Below are 18,921 nucleotides of genomic sequence, written 5' to 3'. Positions count from 1 at the left end.
CCTCAGCCAGCAAAGCTCAGGGAGTTGAAGTCCACAAGTCTTAAAGTTGCCAAGGTTGGAGACCCCTGGTGTAAGGTCTCCTTTTGAGTGGGGGTGGGTGGGATTAGAAGACCTCCAAAGTCATAACCACAACCAAGGGTTAAGCCTACAAGGAGAAGATCTATGGTAACCATCTGGAAGAACTTCCTGTTTGTAGGTGCAGACGTGGTTGGTCAATCCACAGGAACTGAATGTAAACATGCCTGGGATAAACATAGATCCATCCTAAGATAAAATACAGGAAATAGTAAAAGGGCAGACTAGATGGTCCATGAGGTCTTTTTCTGCTGTCAATCTTCTATGTTTCTATGTTCATAGGCTGTTGGTCAATGCTCTTAAAGCAGGGGTCCCCACATTTTTCAACTCATCACCCCCCCTCAAGAAATTTCAAAGGGTTCATAGACCCCCAACTCCCATATTTATTTTATGACAATAATGCAACAAATACCACTTCAGTGAACTCTACTACAAAGAAGCAACGAGGAGTAGCCCCATTGACTACTTTGGAGAAGCGGTCTCTAGCATCTCCTGGACTAAGAATTTGACCAGATGATGGTACCTTGCAAGGTTACGATTCTATGATTCCCAGCCCTGATTGCAGCAAAGGCTGATGGGCTCCCTGTCACACAAGGGGTTAAACCTGCTTGTGTGGACAGCTACACCTGGGCTCTATATAAGAGGTCAAGGGAGCATTCTCCCTCCTCAAGAATGCTTGTTGATTTGTCCTTCTGGAGCTGATTAGTGGTTAAACCAAACTCTAGCATTGCTAAGGTTGATTCCTCAGCCATGGGTCTCTGCAATTCCGGGTTTGGGATCCTGGTTCTAGGCTACCTTTGGTTTCTTTCAGGTAAGGCCCGGGCAGGAATTCCTAGAAGTTAAAACATAGGAACATAGAAGATTGATGGCCAAAAAAGACCTTGTGGTCCATCCAGTCTGCCCTTATACTATTTCCTGTATTTTATCTTAGGATGGATCTGTGTTTATCCCAGGCATGTTTACATTCAGTTCCTGTGGATTTACCAACCATGTCTGCTGGAAGTTTGTTCCAAGGATCTACTACTCTTTTAGTCAAATAATATTTTCTCACGTTGCTTCTGGTCTTTCCCCCAACTCACTTCAGATTGTGGCCCCTTGTTCTTGTGTTCACTTTCCTATTAAAAACACTTTCCCCTCTGAACTTTATTGAACCCTTTAACATATTTAAATGTTTTGATCCTGTCCCCCCTTTCCCTTCTGTCCTCCAGACTAGACTCAAGGTGGACTCAGCCTTCATCCTTCCGAGATGGGTCAAATGAGGACTCAGATTGTTGGGGGCAAGAGGCTGGTTCTGTAAACCACTTAGAGAGGGGTATATAACCACTGTGAAGGGGTGTAGAAGTGTAAATCCTATTGATATTGCTACTTTCCATTCTGGTGGTCTTCATTTGACCTTGAGTTGCTACTAGGCCATGCAAAGACCAAATGTTAATTGGACTTTTTAACCAGGGGGTGATAAGGCCTCCTGCCTTGAGCCAAGGGGGTTGGACTAGAAGGCCTCTCGGGTCCCTTCCAGCTTTAGGATTCTATGGTCTATGTCAGGGGTATCCATCCAACCGTGGCCACTTTAAGAGCTGTGGACTTCAACCCTCAGTATCGTCCACAAGTTTTAAAAGTGGCCAAAGTTGGACATTCCCTGTTCTATTATTTTTCAGGAAATGTGGGTTTGTTTTTGCTTTATGGCTTGGTGTGATATCTGAACTAGGCCATGGTGGCCTGTTCAATAGGGCTTAGTTAAAGCAAACCACTGTTTAGTGGATCATGATACCGAATCATTGTTCCTGCTCAGAAGGTTACAACATCCAGCAAACATGGCTGAGTGCTTTTTGTGTTGTGCAGGCAACAAACCAGGATTGTTGGGCTCCTTTGATTCCATTTCCCCACTGGGACTGGGGAGGGCAGGTGTGTGTGGGTTTTTTCATAGGTGTGAGTTTTGGGGGTTATCCCAGGTATCCTTTTCTTTTCCTCTTCCTCTCTCTTTTCCTCTCTTCTCTCTTCTCTTCTCCTCTTCCTCTCTCTTTTCCTCTCTTCTCTATTTTCTCTCTATACCCTCTTCTCTTTCTTCCTTCTTTCTTTTCCCTTCTCTTCTCCTCTCTTCTCCTCCTCTCTCTTTTCCTGTCTTCTTCTCTCTTTTCTTTCTTCTCTTCTCCTGTCTTCTCTCTTTTCTCTCTCCTTTTCTCTTTCTTCTCTCTTCTTCTGTCTTTCCTCTTCACCTCTCTTCTCTCTTTTCATCCTATCTCCTCTTTTCTCTTCTCTCCTCTCTCTTTTCTCTTTTCTTTTTTCCATTTTTCTTTCCCCTTTCCCTTTCTCCCTTCCTTTCCTCTAATTTCATCTTTTACTTACATTTCCTTGTTTATAATATTTTTGATTTGCAAACATCCCAAAGCCCGGAGTCGTGCAGCCCATAAATATACATAAAATGAAATAATGAGAAGACTGAGTAATGGATGTTACCGTGCTTGGAGATGCAATGTGATTCAGGAAGTTCTAGAATTGCAAAAACCTCTTAATTTATCCCCAGCCACGTAATGTTCACGATAGCTCTGATTAAAAAAAACATCCAGCTTCGCATTTAGGAGGAAGAGGAGGAGGAGGAGGAGGAGGAGGAGGAGGAGGAACGCTTTCTGAGCAGCATTCCAAGTAGATTGTGCCTAACTCCAGGAGGTAGGCATGGCAACCTTAAGATGCCACAAGAATCTAAAGTTTATCACCATAATAAACTGAAAGATAATTTAGTCAACCTACTTTGGAAATCCCTGGTCAAAAGCTGCCCTCTTGTGGCGCATGCTGGTATTACCTCCAGCAAAAAAAAAAAAAAGGCAGGCGGTCCTTACAACCTTTAGTTATCCTCTGAAGTTACAACTGCACTGAAGACTTACGACTGCTTTTCACACTTGTGACCATTGGTCATGTGATCAAAATTGGGCCGCTTGGCTACGGACTCATATTTATGACAGGTTGCAGCATCCTGGGGTCATGTGATCCCCAAACGGGGAAGCAAGATTCACTTAGTGACCATGTTGTTCATTTAACCACTAAAATATACATTGAACAACTCTGACAAGAAAGATCATAATTCCATTCCATCCAATATTCTATTCTATTCAATATTCTATTCTCTATTCTATTCTATTCTATTCTACTCTACTCTATTCTCTATTCTATTCTATTCTCTATTCTATTCTACTCTATTCTACTCTACTCTATTCTCTATTCTATTTTATTCTACTCTACTCTATTCTCTATTCTATTCTCTATTCTATTCTATTGTATTCAATATTCTATTCTACTCTACTCTACTCTACTCTATTCTCTACTCTATTCTCTATTCTATTCTATTCTAGTCTACTCTACTCTACCCTACCCTAATACACTCCACTCCATTCAATATTCTATTCCATTCCACTCCATTCCATTATATCTTCTCTTCTCTTCTCCATATTTCATATTCCAATTTTAAAAAGACATTGATAAACTAGAGCAAATTCAAAGGAGAGTTACAAGGATGGTGAGTGGTCTGGAAACCATGTCTTATTAAAGGACCTAGGTTAAAGGACCTAGGGATGTTTAGTCTGCAAAGGAGAAGACTGAGAGGAGACTTGATAGCTGTCTACCAATATCTGAAGTGCCGTCACAGAGCAGAGGGGTCAGCATTGTTCTCATTAGCACATGGAAGGACTAGAAACAATGGAATGGAACTGCAAGGGAGGAGATTTAGATGAGATATCAGAAAAAACTTTCTAACAATAAGGGTGATAAACCAGTGGAACGGTTTGCCACAGGAGGTGGTGGGCTCGCCTTCAATGGAGGTCTTCAAACAGAGACTGGACAGTCATCTTTCTGGGATGGTTTAATGAATCCTACATTGAGCAGGGGATTGGACCCAATGACCCTGGTGGTCCCTTCCAACTCTTTGAGTCTATATTCCATATTCTAATCCACCTGTGTGTGGCAAAGCTGTCTGGGGGATTCTGGGAGTTGTAGTCCACGCATCTTCAAGCCACTGAGGTCCCGAAACATTGTTGTAGCAGGTTGGTCTGTTGGGCCAAGGAAGCGATGGGTTTTCCCTTCCCTGGATGAGTTCAGACCGAAGCAGGAAAAGTTTTGTTGGGTTCCTGCGCCCGTCAGGCAGATAGAGAGGTTGGCTAAATTTTTCTTCCCTTCTCTTGGTTCAGCCCAGCCCGTACGCAGCCGTGGAGACACCTTCCAAGTAGCCCCTACTCCGGATTATGACCTGGAGGAGGAAGAGGAGGAGAAGAAGGCTCCAAGGGATGACATCCTTGACATCAACCAAGGTAGAACTTACGGTCCTTTCCCCTATTTTATATTCTATTCTCTATATTCCCTATTCCCTATTTTATTCCCTATTCCCTACTCTATATTCCATATCCTCATTCCCATTCCCTATTTTATTCTAATTACACTGTTGTAAAACTTGCTCTGTACATTCTATTAGTTCAACACTGTGATATTTTTACAATGTTGATGAAAAGTGATTAGCACGCGAATGTTTAATTAGTGTAAGCCTTTGAATTCAGTTCAATTTCAATAAAATAAGCATTGTCAATCCTAGTTACGCTTTGAAATATTAAAATATTAACGTTGTTAAGCATCAAATCACTCAGATATCTTTATTACAGTATAGTACTTGCAAAGTGAAAAAGAGAATATTAGTAATAACAATACCAATAAAAGAGGAAATAAAGAAGATAATAAAATGGATAAATATAATATTACAGCCACCCTGGGTCAGTTAATATCCATCCAGATTAAGTAGGACTGTGGAAATATACTATTAGGAAAGAAAAAAAAGGAAGACAATAAATAGCATTTCTACTTAATATTTTAATGCAATTGGTGAATAGTATATCTACATCTGGAGTTGAGCAGAGCAATTAATAAAATGTGGGAAGTTGTAGGAAACTGTTTGCCAAACAATAAATGTTTCCTTCCCAGATCTACTGCTAATGTTAAGATCACCACTCTATATTAAGCAGAAACTTCCTAATAGTGAGGATAATTAACCAAAAGAACTACTTGCCACCAGAAATCATGGGCAGTCAATCACTGAAGGTTTTTAAGGAGAGACTGGACAGTCATGTATCTGAAATGGTATAGGTTCTCCTGTTTGAGCACGGGGCTGGCTAGAAGACCTCCAAGGTCCCTTCTAGCTTCTATTTCTATGTTTCTATGTTTCTATGTTTCTATGTTTCTATGTTTCTATGTTTCTATGTTTCTTTTGTTTCTATGTTTCTATGTTTCTATGTTTCTATGTTTCTATGTTTCTATGTTTCTATGTTTCTATCTATCTTTCTATCTTTCTATCTTTCTATCTTTCTATCTTTCTATCTTTCTATCTTTCTATCTTTCTATCTTTCTATCTTTCTATCTTTCTATCTTTCTATCATCTTTCTATCTTTCTACCTTTCAATCTCTCAATCTCTCAATCTCTCTATCTTTCTATCTTTCTATTTCATTTCTATTTTTCTATTTTTCTTTTCCTTTTTCCATTTTTTCCTATTTTTATATATTTTTATATTTCTATATCTCTGTATTTATTTCTGTATTTTTCTACATTTTTCTATTCAATTTTCCATTTTTCATATTTCATTCATTTCTATATTGCTATGATTCTATATTTCTATATTTTTCCATCTTTCTATTCGATTTCACATTTCATTCTATTCCTTAATATTGTTTCTAAATACTTTTTAAAAAAGGTAAACAATGTGTTTGCGATGAGGACGAGAGAGCACTAATAGATTTTTAAAAAGAAAATTCAAAGCCTCCCCGTCTTGTGCATGGGCTAATTACAATATTTATACATTTTTGGGCCCCTTAGGAGCTATGAGTACAAGTTATGCATGGTATGTTTGTGTGTATGTTTGATTTCACAATAAGGGTTTTTAGTTGTTTTTATTATTGGATTGTTACATGTTGTTTTTATCATTGTTGTTAGCCCCCCCGAGTCTACGGAGAGGGGCGGCATACAAATCCAATAAATTATTATTATTAATTATTATTATTATTATTATGAGTAATGATGTCTCTTGAGTTTCCGAGTAGGTCCAGTTTGTCTTGAAACCCATTCCCACTTTCTCTTGCCAGGACTGATTCCACTAGAAGCGCCGGAGCACAGTTTTCTGCTTGAAGGTGATATCATCAAGGTGGTAAGTCAAGAAATATTTCTAGGAGCTGGGCAAGGTTTTTTTTTAAAAAAAAGGAGTTTGGACAACCATTGGTCCAGGTTGATGAAGCTTCTCGGGGCTGGACTAGAAGACCTCCAAGGTCTCTTCTAACTCTTATTGTTAATGTGGCTGTTAGGTGGTCCTGAAAGGCCTCTGATGATGAAGCTTTTAAAGCAAAACTGGCTGGGGAATTCTGGGAGTTGATTGGAGGCACCTGCTTTAAAGGCAGATGGTGAATTTGAACTTTATAAAGTGTTAAGGAGTGTGCAGAGTGACTCCTGAGTTATCAAGGATACACACACACAAAGGAAACAGGGAATTCTAGCAGACGTCCAGCAGGTAACCTGGAGATATGAATAATGTTTCAGTCATACAAAAACCAGATAGCACACAGAGAGAGAGAGAGAGAGAGAGAGAGAGAGAGAAAGAGAGAGAGAGAGAGAATCGTGCTTCTGGCTCCCTCTAGTGGTGATCTGCAACACTAACTCTTAAAGCTATAGTATTTCAATACATTTAAGCATTCATTGTTAGTTTGTTTATATATTGCCAAACTCAACTGTCATGTACATAGTACTAAGATAAAGTGGCGGAATGGATTGTTTATTAAATGCCTGGAGAATAACTACAGTTATCCTAATTGTTGCAAGAAAAGGGTGTCCATATCCGTGAAAGAGGGTCTGCCTTTTTCTCTCTAGAGCCCCTACAGGAGTTTCTCCTCTGCCAGTCCGAGGTGGCCAAAGAGAAAAGGAATTGTCCAAATTCCCTATATCGTCTCCTATAAATACGGTAAGGATCAAACTCTGGGAAAAACCTCCCACGGGGATGAAAAGAAACAATAGCAGGCCGGCTTCCATCTTTTGGGAAGGACCAGGGTCAAAAGATGACCTACAAGACCCCTTCCAACTCTTATGTTATTATTCTGAAAACTTTGGTGACGTGAAAACAAATAACAGCATCATTAAACCATTGAAGAAAAAAAGGATATATGACAGATATATTGACAAGGAAATTATAAGATTGTATTTATGTATTAAATATATAACAATTGTTAAAAGGAAGATATTCCTTTGTAAATTAGACGTAAGCTGCACATAAATTACTCTACTCTTCGAGTAGTGCAAATCGTAAATAATGGTACCAAATATGTTATGTATAAAGCAGGATGCTTTATTTTTTTCCTTCTTTTTATTTTCTTTCATCTTCTTTTCCCTTTTCCCTTCTTTTCATATCGGTCTTATGTGTACATATTGTCATTGTGTTGTCCCTTGTTGTGTATTTTTAATGTAGATATTTAATAAAACTTTTTTCAAAAAAAAGAAAAGAAAACAAATAACAGCAAATAATTTTAATGGCAAGAAATCATTGTAAAAGTCCAGAAGTTCAAGTTCAGTTGGTGTTTCTCCAAGGCTTTTGGAATCTTATGCTTCGCTTTTTTTTCAACCGGGGCATCTCTAGCTAGGATCTTAAACCAGGATTCTTGGTACGGCCAAATCTATTTAAGGGCCTACGGAAGGGGCGAACTCCCGTGGTGTTTGTTCTTTGTTTTGAAAACATTTCCTTCCATTCCTATTTCCTTCCAAAAGCTTTCACTCTAAGGACAAAAACCCCCCCTCCCCACTACCCCCACCCCCAAATTGTCCCTGAATTGTCCATTGCAGACAGGCAAAGTGTGCAGATCATCAAGCAAGCATTTGAAGATTTCGCAAAGTTCACCTGCATCCACTTTGTCCCTTATTCCTACCAGAGGGATTTCGTCTCCATTGTCCCTCTGTCGGGGTGAGTAATAACCGAGGAGGACACTGTCTCGCTGAAGCTCATGTGTTGCTTTTGCCTGCCCAGTTGTAGATGGGAGGGTGGGTGGGTGGGTGGGTGGGTGGATGGATGGATGAATGGACGGACGGACGGACGGACAGACAGACAGACAGACCGGTACAGGTGGTCCTAGTGATAATTGGCACACTGGGTGCTGTGGCAAAAGACCTCAGCCAGCATTTGAAAACTTTTATTTATTTTATTTTATTTTATTTTATTTTATTTTATTTTATTTTATTTCATTTCATTTCATTTCATTTCATTTCATTTTATTTTATTTTATTTTATTTTATTTATTATTTATTTATTATTTTATTTATTTATTTATTTTGTCCAATACACAACGATGGTTTTAGTGGGTATATATCTATATACACATAGTAAAATACATGATGAAGGTTATAGAGGAGATACTCATAGTAAAATATATCTAAGAAAGAATAGAAAAGAAGGTATAGTAATAGAACATATCAATGAAAGAATAGAAGAAGAGATATAGGAATAGAAGAAAGGTATAGGAGATATAGGAGAGCAATAGGACAGGGGACGGAAGGCACTCTGGTGCACTTGTACTCGCCCCTTAAAACAATGAACACTGACAATGGAAGGCAGCAATTGTTTTCCCTGCAGTTCTGATTATCCTTTGAAGTCCGAGTCGGTCTACTCTGAAGTCTCCTATAAGTCTAGTATGGCAAATGTCCGAGTCATTTTTATTTAAAGGGGAGGATGCTCTGCCTGGGGCATCAGCCCATCTTATCTCCTTCTCCTTCTCCTCTTCTCCTTCCCCTTCCCTTTCTCCTCCTCCTCCTCTTTCTCCCAGCTGCTTCTCCAGTGCCGGGCGCATCGGAGGCATCCAGGTGTTGTCGCTGGCTCCAGACTGCCTGAAGAAAGGCAAAGGGGTGGTTCTGCACGAGCTGATGCATGTGCTGGGCTTCTGGCACGAGCACTCCAGGGCTGACCGAGACAAATACATCAGCATTTCCTGGAATGAAATCTTGACTGGTAGGAGATGGGGGCCCTCTCGGAACCGTCTTGGGGCGGGGGACTTGGTTCGCTGCAGTAAATGATCTCACACTCATGCCCTCCCTTGTGCATATGCACCACCACCCATGCGCATTTCCCCCCCACACACACGATGCTCCCCATGTATGCGCACAGGAGGCCTCCTTGAAGCCGGAGGATGGTGAAAATGGCCCAATAGGCCAACCAGAGGTTCTGCATTATTGGATTGGCACTATATTGGCTGCAGGTGTTGCAGACTGCCACAAGAGGGAGCTAGAGTTTATATCTTATTTCTTGGAGTCACCCTCTCTGTTTCTCTCTGTCTGACTACTCATTGTTAATGGCTACTCGTTGTTAGATTAGCTCTGCAATTTCTCTGTATTGTAGTCATGTATTATAGCCGCATGAATCCCAGTGACCGATTAGGTCCCACAGAGTGGGCCTTCTCTGGGTCCTGTCAACTAAACAATGTCGGTTGGCGGGCCCCAGGGGAAGAGCCTTCTCTGTGGCGGCCCCGACTCTCTGGAACCAGCTCCCCCCAGAGATTAGAACTGCCCCTACCCTCCTTGCCTTTCGTAAACTCCTCAAAACCCACCTTTGTCATCAGGAATGGGGGAACTGAGATCTCTCCCCCGGGCCTGTACAATTTATGTATGGTATGTTTGTATGTATGTATGCTTAATAATGGGTTTTTAAAAATATTTTAAATTGTAAATTATTAGATTTGTCATGAACTGTTTTTATTGTGTTGTGAGCCGCCCCGAGTCTACGGAGAGGGGCGGCATACAAATCTAAATCTAAATAATAATAATAATAATAATAATAATAATAATAATAATAATAATAAATGTGTTTAGGCTTGGTATCTTTGTTTACTGATTATGACAAAGACTGTTTGTTTGTTTGATTGATTGATTGATTTTTATGCCGCCCCTCTCCGAACACTCGGGGCAGCTTACCGCATATAATATAAAACAATAAATACAAAGACAAATCTAATTAGTTAAAAGTAAATAACCTAAAATCCCAATATATTAAAAAATCAATCATACAAATTCACTACGTACTTGGTAATATTTGGATTGTTCTTCTGATTTATAGTATATGGCTTTAGACTGTTTATCTGAACATGTAAACTTTAATTCAAGCTAGTGTATCTGTGTGTGTCTGAGACCGAGTAGTTATTCACAACTAATCTCAATCTAAACACTTCTGTGTGTGCACAACTTTGGTAAACAAGAGCTACTCTGCTCATACAGTCACAAAAGTTAGGTTAGTATTAAAACTGTAGTGTTAAAACTACATCTAGACATCTAGTCCAATACAATTATACATTTATGTTACCACCAGCTATGAGAAGGTCATTCTAAATGCAGAGGAAAACATATCCATGCCTGTGTTTAAATTTTGCTTAATTTTCACCATTTTTAAAACTCCCGATTGCTCGTTGCCTGCTAAGGTGACTCCTAGATGATTAAAAATGCCCCTGTTGGTTTTTCAGGTTTCGAAATTAATTTCATCAAGAACTGGAACACGAACATGCTCGACGATTATGATTATTCCTCCATTATGCATTATAGCAGGTATGCGAAGTATATTTTACTTATTCATGGAGAAGATTTATACCGTCGCCCACTCATTCTCAGGCTTATGAATAAAATCTTTACTAAAGATTTGGGGACTCTTTCAGCCTTATAATTCTATGGTATTTATTTATTTGTTTGTTTTGTCAAGTACTGTGCGTATTGGTGGTATACAAAGATATATTAATATTATTATTATTATTATTATTATTATTATTATTATTATTATTTAGATTTATATGCCGCTCCTCTCCATAGACTTGGGGTGGCCGAGGATATTAGTAAAAGAGGAGCATTAGGACAGGGGTCGGAAGGCACGCCGGTGCACTTATGCACGCCCCTTACTGACCTCTTAGGAATCGGGAGAGGTCAACAGTGGAGAATCTAAGAGTAAAGTTTTGGGGGTTAGGGGATGATACTACAGAGTCAGGCATCAACTACTCGGTTACTAAAGTCGTATTTCCTGCAGTCGAGTTTGGGGTGCTTCACTTTGAGTTTGTATCTGTTGTGTTGTTGTGATTGAAGCTGAAGTAGTTGTTCACAGGAAGGACGTTGTAGCAGATGACTTTATGGGTTATGCTTAGGTTGTGTTTAAGGCAACGTAGTTCTAAGCTTTCTAAACTTAGGATGGTAAGTCTAGTTGCGTAGGGGATTCTGTTGTGAGTGGAGGAGTGGAGGGCTTTTCTAGTAACGTATCTAGTAAAGTAAAGATTGAACAGCCATTTGTCTGGGGTGAGATAAGGTCTCCTGCCTTGGGCCGGGGGTTCGGCTTGATGACCTTCGAGGATTCTTTCAGCCTTATAATTTTATGGTTCTTCATTATTGTGGTTGGCAAGTTGCTACATAAAAAGGATTTGTCTCTGTCGTCAATCACTCTTATTATTTATATCCAACCTTTACTCGTTTTACAAATAACTCAAGGCGCAAACACACACTCATTATTTCTCCTGTTTTTCTACACAACGACAAATCTCTGAGGTGGATTGGGAGAGACCGGCCTCAAGTTGGTCCATCCAACCATCTTTCATGGTTAGGATGGAGTTTAAACTCATGGTCTCCCACTTTCTACCCTGGTCAATCTGGCTTATTATTCTATTGTAGCTTCTCTAGAGATACTCACAGCATACTTCTTACATTCCTTTTGGGCAATTCCTCAGATGATCACGCAACTTTTATATGTACTAAATGCATTTTTGGCAAAGTCCTACAATAACACATTAATCTTGCATTATAGACTACAAAACCTTTACTGTAGTTGGCTAATGGCAATTAAATTTGGGACGTTTATTGGTTGGTTCTGGTGTGTGGATTACTGGAGTGTGTTATATTATTTATATGGTTTTGTCTGTATTTTGATATGCTTGGTGGGCTTTAATGGTTACTTATTCATTTATTCTGCATTCAAGTGTCTTGCCAGGAAAAATGGATTGGACTTTTTGCAGGAATAGCATCTCTTAATTTATATTCTCTTATCAGAATATTTTCTGATATGTTATATTGATTTGCTCTCAATCTCTAGCAATGTTACCTTATAGGAGCTTCGGTGGCACAATGGTTAGAATGCAGTATTACAGGCTAATTCACTGCTCCCTGTCAGGAGTTCGATCCTGACCAGCTCAAGGTTAACTCAGCCTTCCATCCTTTCTCTATGACAAAGGTGGAGGCTACTAAGAATGAATCATTTTTTCCTGCCTAAAAGCATGTTTCTCCATTTCTCAGCCTGGAATATTCTATATAATATCCTGCCTTTTAAAATATTTCCTTAGGATATTTCGTTTTTCTAGGAGAGGGGTGGGCGCAAACTTCCTACATCGCTTTTAAAAAGGGGAATTTGCATTTGAAAAGGCCATGCTGGAGTTTCAGATAATATGACATTTAAACAAAGCAGCGTGCACTTAAAAAAATAACTTTGGGGCTAATTCATCTTCATTATTACAGAAATTAGGAGCGATTCATAGACAGCATTATGAATGCAAATGACTGTAACATTTCCCCCCTTTTTTAAAAAAATGTAGAGAAGTTAATGATTTGCAAAGTAAAGTTTTTACTTTAATAGAGGCCATGCTCAGTAGATACATCCTGTACATGGAGAATATATCTTTGGTAGTTTGTGTGTGAGAGAGAGAGGAAGGAAGGAAGGAAGGAGAGAAAGAGGAAGGAAGGAAGGAGGGAGGGAGGGAGGAGGGAGTGAAAGAGGAAGGAAGGAAGGAAGGAAGGAAGGAGAGAAAAAGGCCAATAGTTTGCTTGCAGCTTATCATAAGTAAAATGCCTGGGGTAAACATAGATCCATCTAGTCTGCCCTTTATCTTAGGGTGGATCTATGTTTACTCCAGGCATGTTTCAATTCAGTTACTGTGGATTGACCAACCGCGTCTGCTGGAAGTTTGTTCCAAGCATCTACTACTCTTTCAGCAAAATAATATTTTCTCACGCTACTTCTTATCTTTCCCCCAACTAACCTACTAAACCACAATAGACCAACCAACCAGCCACAAAAGACCAAACCACAAACCACTAACCATTAAACACAAGACCACACCTATGGGAAAAGGTGTATTACGATATATACAAGTATTGACCAATCAGGTTGTAGACTCAGCGTTCCTTCTACTTTATAGTAATGGCAGCATTTCCACTGTCACTTGGAATATGACCTCAGGTTTTAAATCCCGACGACATCGTCTTCTCACCCTTTTTAGGAACGCCTTCAGTATGACTGGTTTGCCGACCATCGTCCCACTTTCCAGCCCTTCTGCGTTCCTTGGACAAAGATTGAACCTGAGCGTTTCGGACATTGCAAAAATCAACAAACTCTACAAATGTTCTCAGGTGGCAGCTCAGCCAGGTAAGGCTCAAAATGGGGCCGTGAACGATTGACACTCTTAATTCCAGCTATTGTAGGTCTGTAATATGGGAACTGCAGTTTAATGTTTCCAAATGTAAAATCATGCACTTGGGGAAAAGGAATCCTCAGTCTGAGCATTGTATTGGCAGTTCCGTGCTAGCAAAAACTTCAGAAGAGAAGGATTTAGGGGTGGTTATTTCTGACAGTCTCAAAATGCGTGAACAGTGCAGTCAGGCGGCAGGGAAAGCAAGTAGGATGCTTGGCTGCATAGCTAGAGGTATAACAAGCAGGAAGAGGGAGATTGTGATCCCACTATATAGAGCACTGGTGAGACCCCATTTGGAATAATACTGTGTCCAATTCTGGAGACCTCACCTACAAAAAGAGATGGATAAAATTGAACGGGTCCAAAGACGGGCAACAAAAATGGTGGAAGGACTTAAGTATAAAACTGATCAGGAAAGACTTCAGGAACTCCATCTGTGTAGTCTGGAGGACAGAAGGAAAAGGTGGGGAGAGACCTCATGGTCCATCCAGTCTGCCCTTATACTATTTCCTGTATTTTATCTTAGGATGGATCTATGTTTATCCCAGGCATGTTTCAATTCAGTTCCTGTGGATTGACCAACCACGTCTGCTGGAAGTTTGTTCCAAGGATCTACTACTCTTTCAGTCAAATAATATTTTCTCACGTGGCTTCTGATCTTTACCCCAACTAACCTCAGATTGTGGCCCCTTGTTCTTGTGTTCACTTTTCTATTAAAAAACACTTCCCTCCTGAACTTTATTTAACCCTTGAACATATTTAAATGTTTCAATCATGTCCCCCCTGTTCCTTCTGTCCTCCAGACTCTACAGATTGAATGTGAATTCAACGCTGGCTGATAAACCAGGTTTTATGGTTTTGCTCAATAGATGAACACAAGCAATTATGGCTTATTCAAGTTGTCATTAAAAGGGAAAACTGCGTTGGCACATGTGTAGCTGGCTAAGGGGTGGAAAATGCCTTTTTATGTGACATTAGGAGCTCATGGTTATCTAATTTTTTTGTGTTATATTTCCAGAAGCGATGCCTGAGGAAGCCATCAAAGAGAAGGTTATGGACTTTGTCCCCGTTCAGCCTGAGCCCTTTACTGGTAAAAGCAATTTAGCCAGTGCTGTTAGAAAGACTACAGAACCCATTGCTCAAAAGACCCTTGGCGAAGACCTAAGCACAGTAGCAGGTCAGTTGAGGAGAACAGAGGTGGCAGAACAGAATGTGGTATTATCTGCCGTGACTTCTTACGCAAGAGAAGCCAGCAGAGAACTTCAGATGCCTTCAAAACAAGTGCTGGGAACAACGCAAACTAGACCGATGAAGATCAAGACAACAGGCAATGTTGTTGAGAAAGCTCCTCCATCGTTGACATCCCAGAATCCGATCACTGGAGACCAGTCAGGACACCAGTATCTAAGAGCACATACACCAACTGAGCCAACCCCCATGGAAACAAGAATCAGGCCCAGAAATTCCATCTTTTCTTCAGTGGGAAAAATCCATGGAGTTACGATGACACTTGGTCGGAACGAAGCTAGCGTGGAAGTTCCTGACTCCAAAGCCACCGTTCTGGGACCTACAGGAAGGGATCTGTCTACAGCTGTGGAGTTGTCAGGCTTGTTGGACATGGGGCACAATGGGACAGATGTCGGAATGGGTTCTACAAGGTCCCCCCTACCTGCGGTGGAGAAACACTCCGAGGGACAATCGAAGGAGGCCTTCCGTCAAGTTGTAACTGCTTCGATGAATCAAAGAGGCAGCCCAGCTTCAGTGGAGAACGTCTTGGCTAACGTGACCAGCTCTGTACCTAGCTCTAGTATCCTCGGGAACCCAACCACCATCTCCACCCATGGGGAATTGGGAGAAAAACCTCAAGGCACCAAAGTTCTGGAAAACATCGTCACCGTTTTTGGCTCAAGGGGAAGGAAAGTAGTAGACGCAGAGAGTTCGTACCATGAGAAATCAACTGCATTTCCTTATAGTCAACCTCTTACCATGACAAATATAGATGAACATGGAGACGTTCTTCTATTTCCTAGAAAGGAGACACCAGTTCCTGAAGTTCTGGAAGGTCAAACACAATACATGGGTTGGGTCACTTCTGGAGCGCCATCATCCCTTCAGGGATCGGTCACTGTCCATCCTGTGGCTTCAGAGTTCAAGGAGAAGAGTTCTTTGTATGATAGCTCTTCTAGGATAACAGAATCCTTTTCGCGGCTACCATCTCACCTGGCACGAAATGATTATGAATGGGGGGGATCCATTACAGGTGAGCCTCCTGGAACTGTCTCTTTGTATGTTACAGAAAGGCAAGTGGAGGCTGAAAGCCACTTTGTGGACCATGCAGAGTTGCCAAGCCAAATTCCCACTTGGGGGAAAGTGGCTTCTTCAGCTGTCGAAAGCAACGTGGCTGCCCAACCTACAATGCAAAGCTCTGAGACAGCTGCAGGATCGGGCGACAATCGGTCCCAAGCAAGCAGTGACAAGCGTCACCCCCTTAGTAGGTTTGTCACTGTGGGATGGTCTCCATCTGCAGATGTCAAAAGACCTACACTGGGGAAGACTGTAGAAACAGCATCAAGGAAGACCCTGGAGAGGTTACTGATGACTCAAAAGATTGATCTGGGCCACAGGGAAAGACCTAGAAGAACCACTTTGGCCAAACAATTTTCCACTGGGCCATCTTGGAGCCAAGTGACCACCCAACATGAACCAAGGGATGAAGAAACTCCAAGTCGACCGTCTTCTCCTTTGTCAATTATCACTGGAGTTGAACGTCATGAAACTCAAGCCAATAATTCTATTAGTAGGCTGAGAGCAATAGTGTCCCCAAAACAATGTGGTAAGAAATTAGCGATGTCTGTAACTAGAACATTAACTACACCTGTGAGGTTCACCACTGAGAAACTCAGCTCTTTAAGTAGGCAATTAAAATTGGGGATTACTGGTCAAAGAAGTCCAAGGCCAAGAATTCAAGAATCCAGGCCTACGTCAAGTAGGATATTTCAGCTAGGGAGAGGAAAAAATACTTCTCCTATACTTTTCACGAAGTCAGGAGGTAGAAATGGAACCAGTAATCCCATGGAACATTTTGAAGAAGAGACTTTGTCAGCGAAAACGAATGAATTCACGCAAACAAGTCCAGCCAAGGAGGCTCCAGAGATTACTGGGATAAGTGGCACCAGGACTGCCGCACCACCAATGGTAGGGTCTTCTCATTTTGTCACCATCTTGGCTCATGGCAAGCCAACTCTGAATGGACCCCAAAGTCATTCTTATGTGGGGGCCACAGATTCTGTAACACGTCCTAGAAACTTGCCTACACGAGGTCTAGAACTTGCCACGCGAACAGAACTTCCCTTCCAGCTTAATGGAACTGTCCCTTCTGCAGAAGGAAGACCTCTCATGCCAACCAGTCCAACGGCAGGATTGACGATGGGTGGGATGAGCTTGACCATGGCTCATCTTCAGGAAGGGACAGCTGGGAGACCTAGCACAAGGCTTCCTTTGTTAGAAAGGCAACTGACTTCTCTAGAAGGAACAGTTCCACCATCAGTCACAGGTTCCTTACAGTCTCCAGAACCTGTGAACCCTAAAGAGGGATCTGCTGGTGGACATCTTAGAACAGCTACTTCATCGCTTCCAAGGAACACATCCATTGTAGGCACTACAGTTGCGCTATCTACTGACTCATCCAGTACCATCATTCTGGACTCTAATAGGGAAAACCAGACTATTATGTCTTATGATTCAAAACACAACGCAGGCACTCCTTCTGAACCAAGTGGAGAGATGCCACTGGGGACCATTGGTGGCACCTTGGCTTCCACTGAAACTCATGGGACGTCTCATGCCAGACTTTCTACCAGGGGGTCCCATGAGGAGCACACAAAACCCCTACAGTTTGAGTCTGGACCACCAACTAAAGCGAAACCTTTAGAGGAAGTCACTGGGTCAATACTGGATGGAGAAAGTTCAACCCACTTTCTGGAGAGCACGAGAAAGATCTTTACAAAAGGAAACGGTGCATCCAGATCTGACGAGACAGCTGCTGCTACCCTTGGCTCGAAAGCATCTCAAGAAAGCCATCTCAGCGCAACAGGAGGAGGCACCCACCCAGGTGTGAAGTCCCCATCTCAGTCAATCCCCACTCATTCCTCCAAGGCAACCGAAGAACCCACCATCTTCAAGGAGAAGTTGAATGTACATCACACCATCAGAGGTCCTTCTGCCCAACCATATTCTGTTGCTTCGATGCCTCCCCGTTCAAACGTTGCAACACCAAAAGTGGTACCTTCTGTTCCAGATGCTTATAACCTTCATGATGCAAAAAAGAAGGTGGAAGCTTCAGCTGCATACCGTACGGTCCCAAAGTTCTCCAAAGAGGCTTTGGTGCCTACTGGAAGATCTCTGCCCCAAATCCAAACTCTTGGCTCAGCTGAAACGGGACGGAGGTCTTCCATGACATATGGAGCCAAAGGTCAAGAAGAGGCCACAGGAATGAAGCATGGAGAACTCTTTCCCCTTGCAACCCAATCATCCCGACAAATCTCTGAGACCCAAGTTGCAATGACCTTAGAAGAGACGACCAGGAGCCTGAAGGACCGAAGGAACGTAGAAGAAAACGAGTCTTTCCTTGCAAGCAACCCTGTCCACCTCCATCGTATCAACAAGAGATCTCTGCTGGGAATGATGGCAACTCCATCTCCTTTCCTATTGTCTTCTACAGGTAGCTCTCGAAGGCATCATTGGCAACGAAGTCAGATGCAAAGCTCAAATCGATGACCTGTCTCTCTGTCAGGAGCCCCGTGGGCAGTGTTTGCAATAGAATGACCCATGTCACAGATAAATCAAATAAATACAAAGTATATGGCAACCTTGGATTAACAGCTTCATTGACTGCCCGCTGTCTGTATTTCATGGCATCCTGGGGTAGGAAGGGACTTTGGGGGTCTTCTAGCTGAATCCCCTGTCCAAATGTGTTCCATCCTGGACAAATGGTTGTCCATACACACATAGTAAAATACATGATGAAGGTTATAGAGGAGATACTCATAGTAAAATATATCAATGAAAGAATAGAAGAAGAGATACAGGAATAGAATAAAGGTATAGGAGATATAGGAGAGCAATAGGACAGGGGATGGAAGACACTCTAGTGCACTTGTACTCACCCCTTACTGACCTCTTAGGAATCTGGATAGGTCAACCGTGGATAATCTAAGGGTAAAGTGTTGGGGGTTTGGGGATGACACTAGGGAGTCCGGTAATGAGTTTCACGCTTCGACAACTCGGTTACTGAAGTCGTATTTTTTACAGTCAAGTTGAATGAACGTTTGCATGATATTCTAATTTTTCAAGTTCCACCTGTAAATGTCT

At 41.6% G+C, this 18,921-nt stretch overlaps 1 protein-coding gene across 1 annotated transcript; it reads left to right on the top strand.

Moving 5' to 3' along the window:
* The first annotated feature begins 738 nt into the window (after positions 1-738).
* Positions 739-18,418, top strand: ASTL (astacin like metalloendopeptidase). The gene is made up of 9 exons (XM_070765156.1): positions 739-886; positions 4,251-4,370; positions 6,184-6,245; positions 6,959-7,049; positions 7,922-8,039; positions 8,896-9,077; positions 10,579-10,660; positions 13,360-13,505; positions 14,570-18,418. The coding sequence occupies exons 1-9, from the start codon at positions 826-828 to the stop codon at positions 18,325-18,327; spliced, it is 4,620 nt and encodes a 1,539-aa protein (XP_070621257.1). The 5' UTR covers positions 739-825; the 3' UTR covers positions 18,328-18,418.
* Positions 18,419-18,921: the final 503 nt, after the last annotated feature.

This window comes from Erythrolamprus reginae, chromosome 12, assembly GCF_031021105.1.
Source record: "Erythrolamprus reginae isolate rEryReg1 chromosome 12, rEryReg1.hap1, whole genome shotgun sequence".
NCBI classification, from domain to species: Eukaryota; Metazoa; Chordata; class Lepidosauria; order Squamata; family Dipsadidae; genus Erythrolamprus; species Erythrolamprus reginae.
The sequence above is the reverse complement of the archived record's forward strand: the minus strand, read 5'-3'. Positions and strand labels throughout refer to the sequence as shown.

Coding starts and splice junctions, on each gene's coding strand:
- ASTL (XM_070765156.1), top strand. CDS start 826: ATGGGTCTCTGCAATTCCGGGTTTGGGATCCTGGTTCTAGGCTACCTT. Junction 6,246..6,958: donor AAGGTGATATCATCAAGGTG/GTAAGTCAAGAA, acceptor TTTTCTCTCTAG/AGCCCCTACAGGAGTTTCTC. Junction 7,050..7,921: donor TATCGTCTCCTATAAATACG/GTAAGGATCAAA, acceptor TGTCCATTGCAG/ACAGGCAAAGTGTGCAGATC.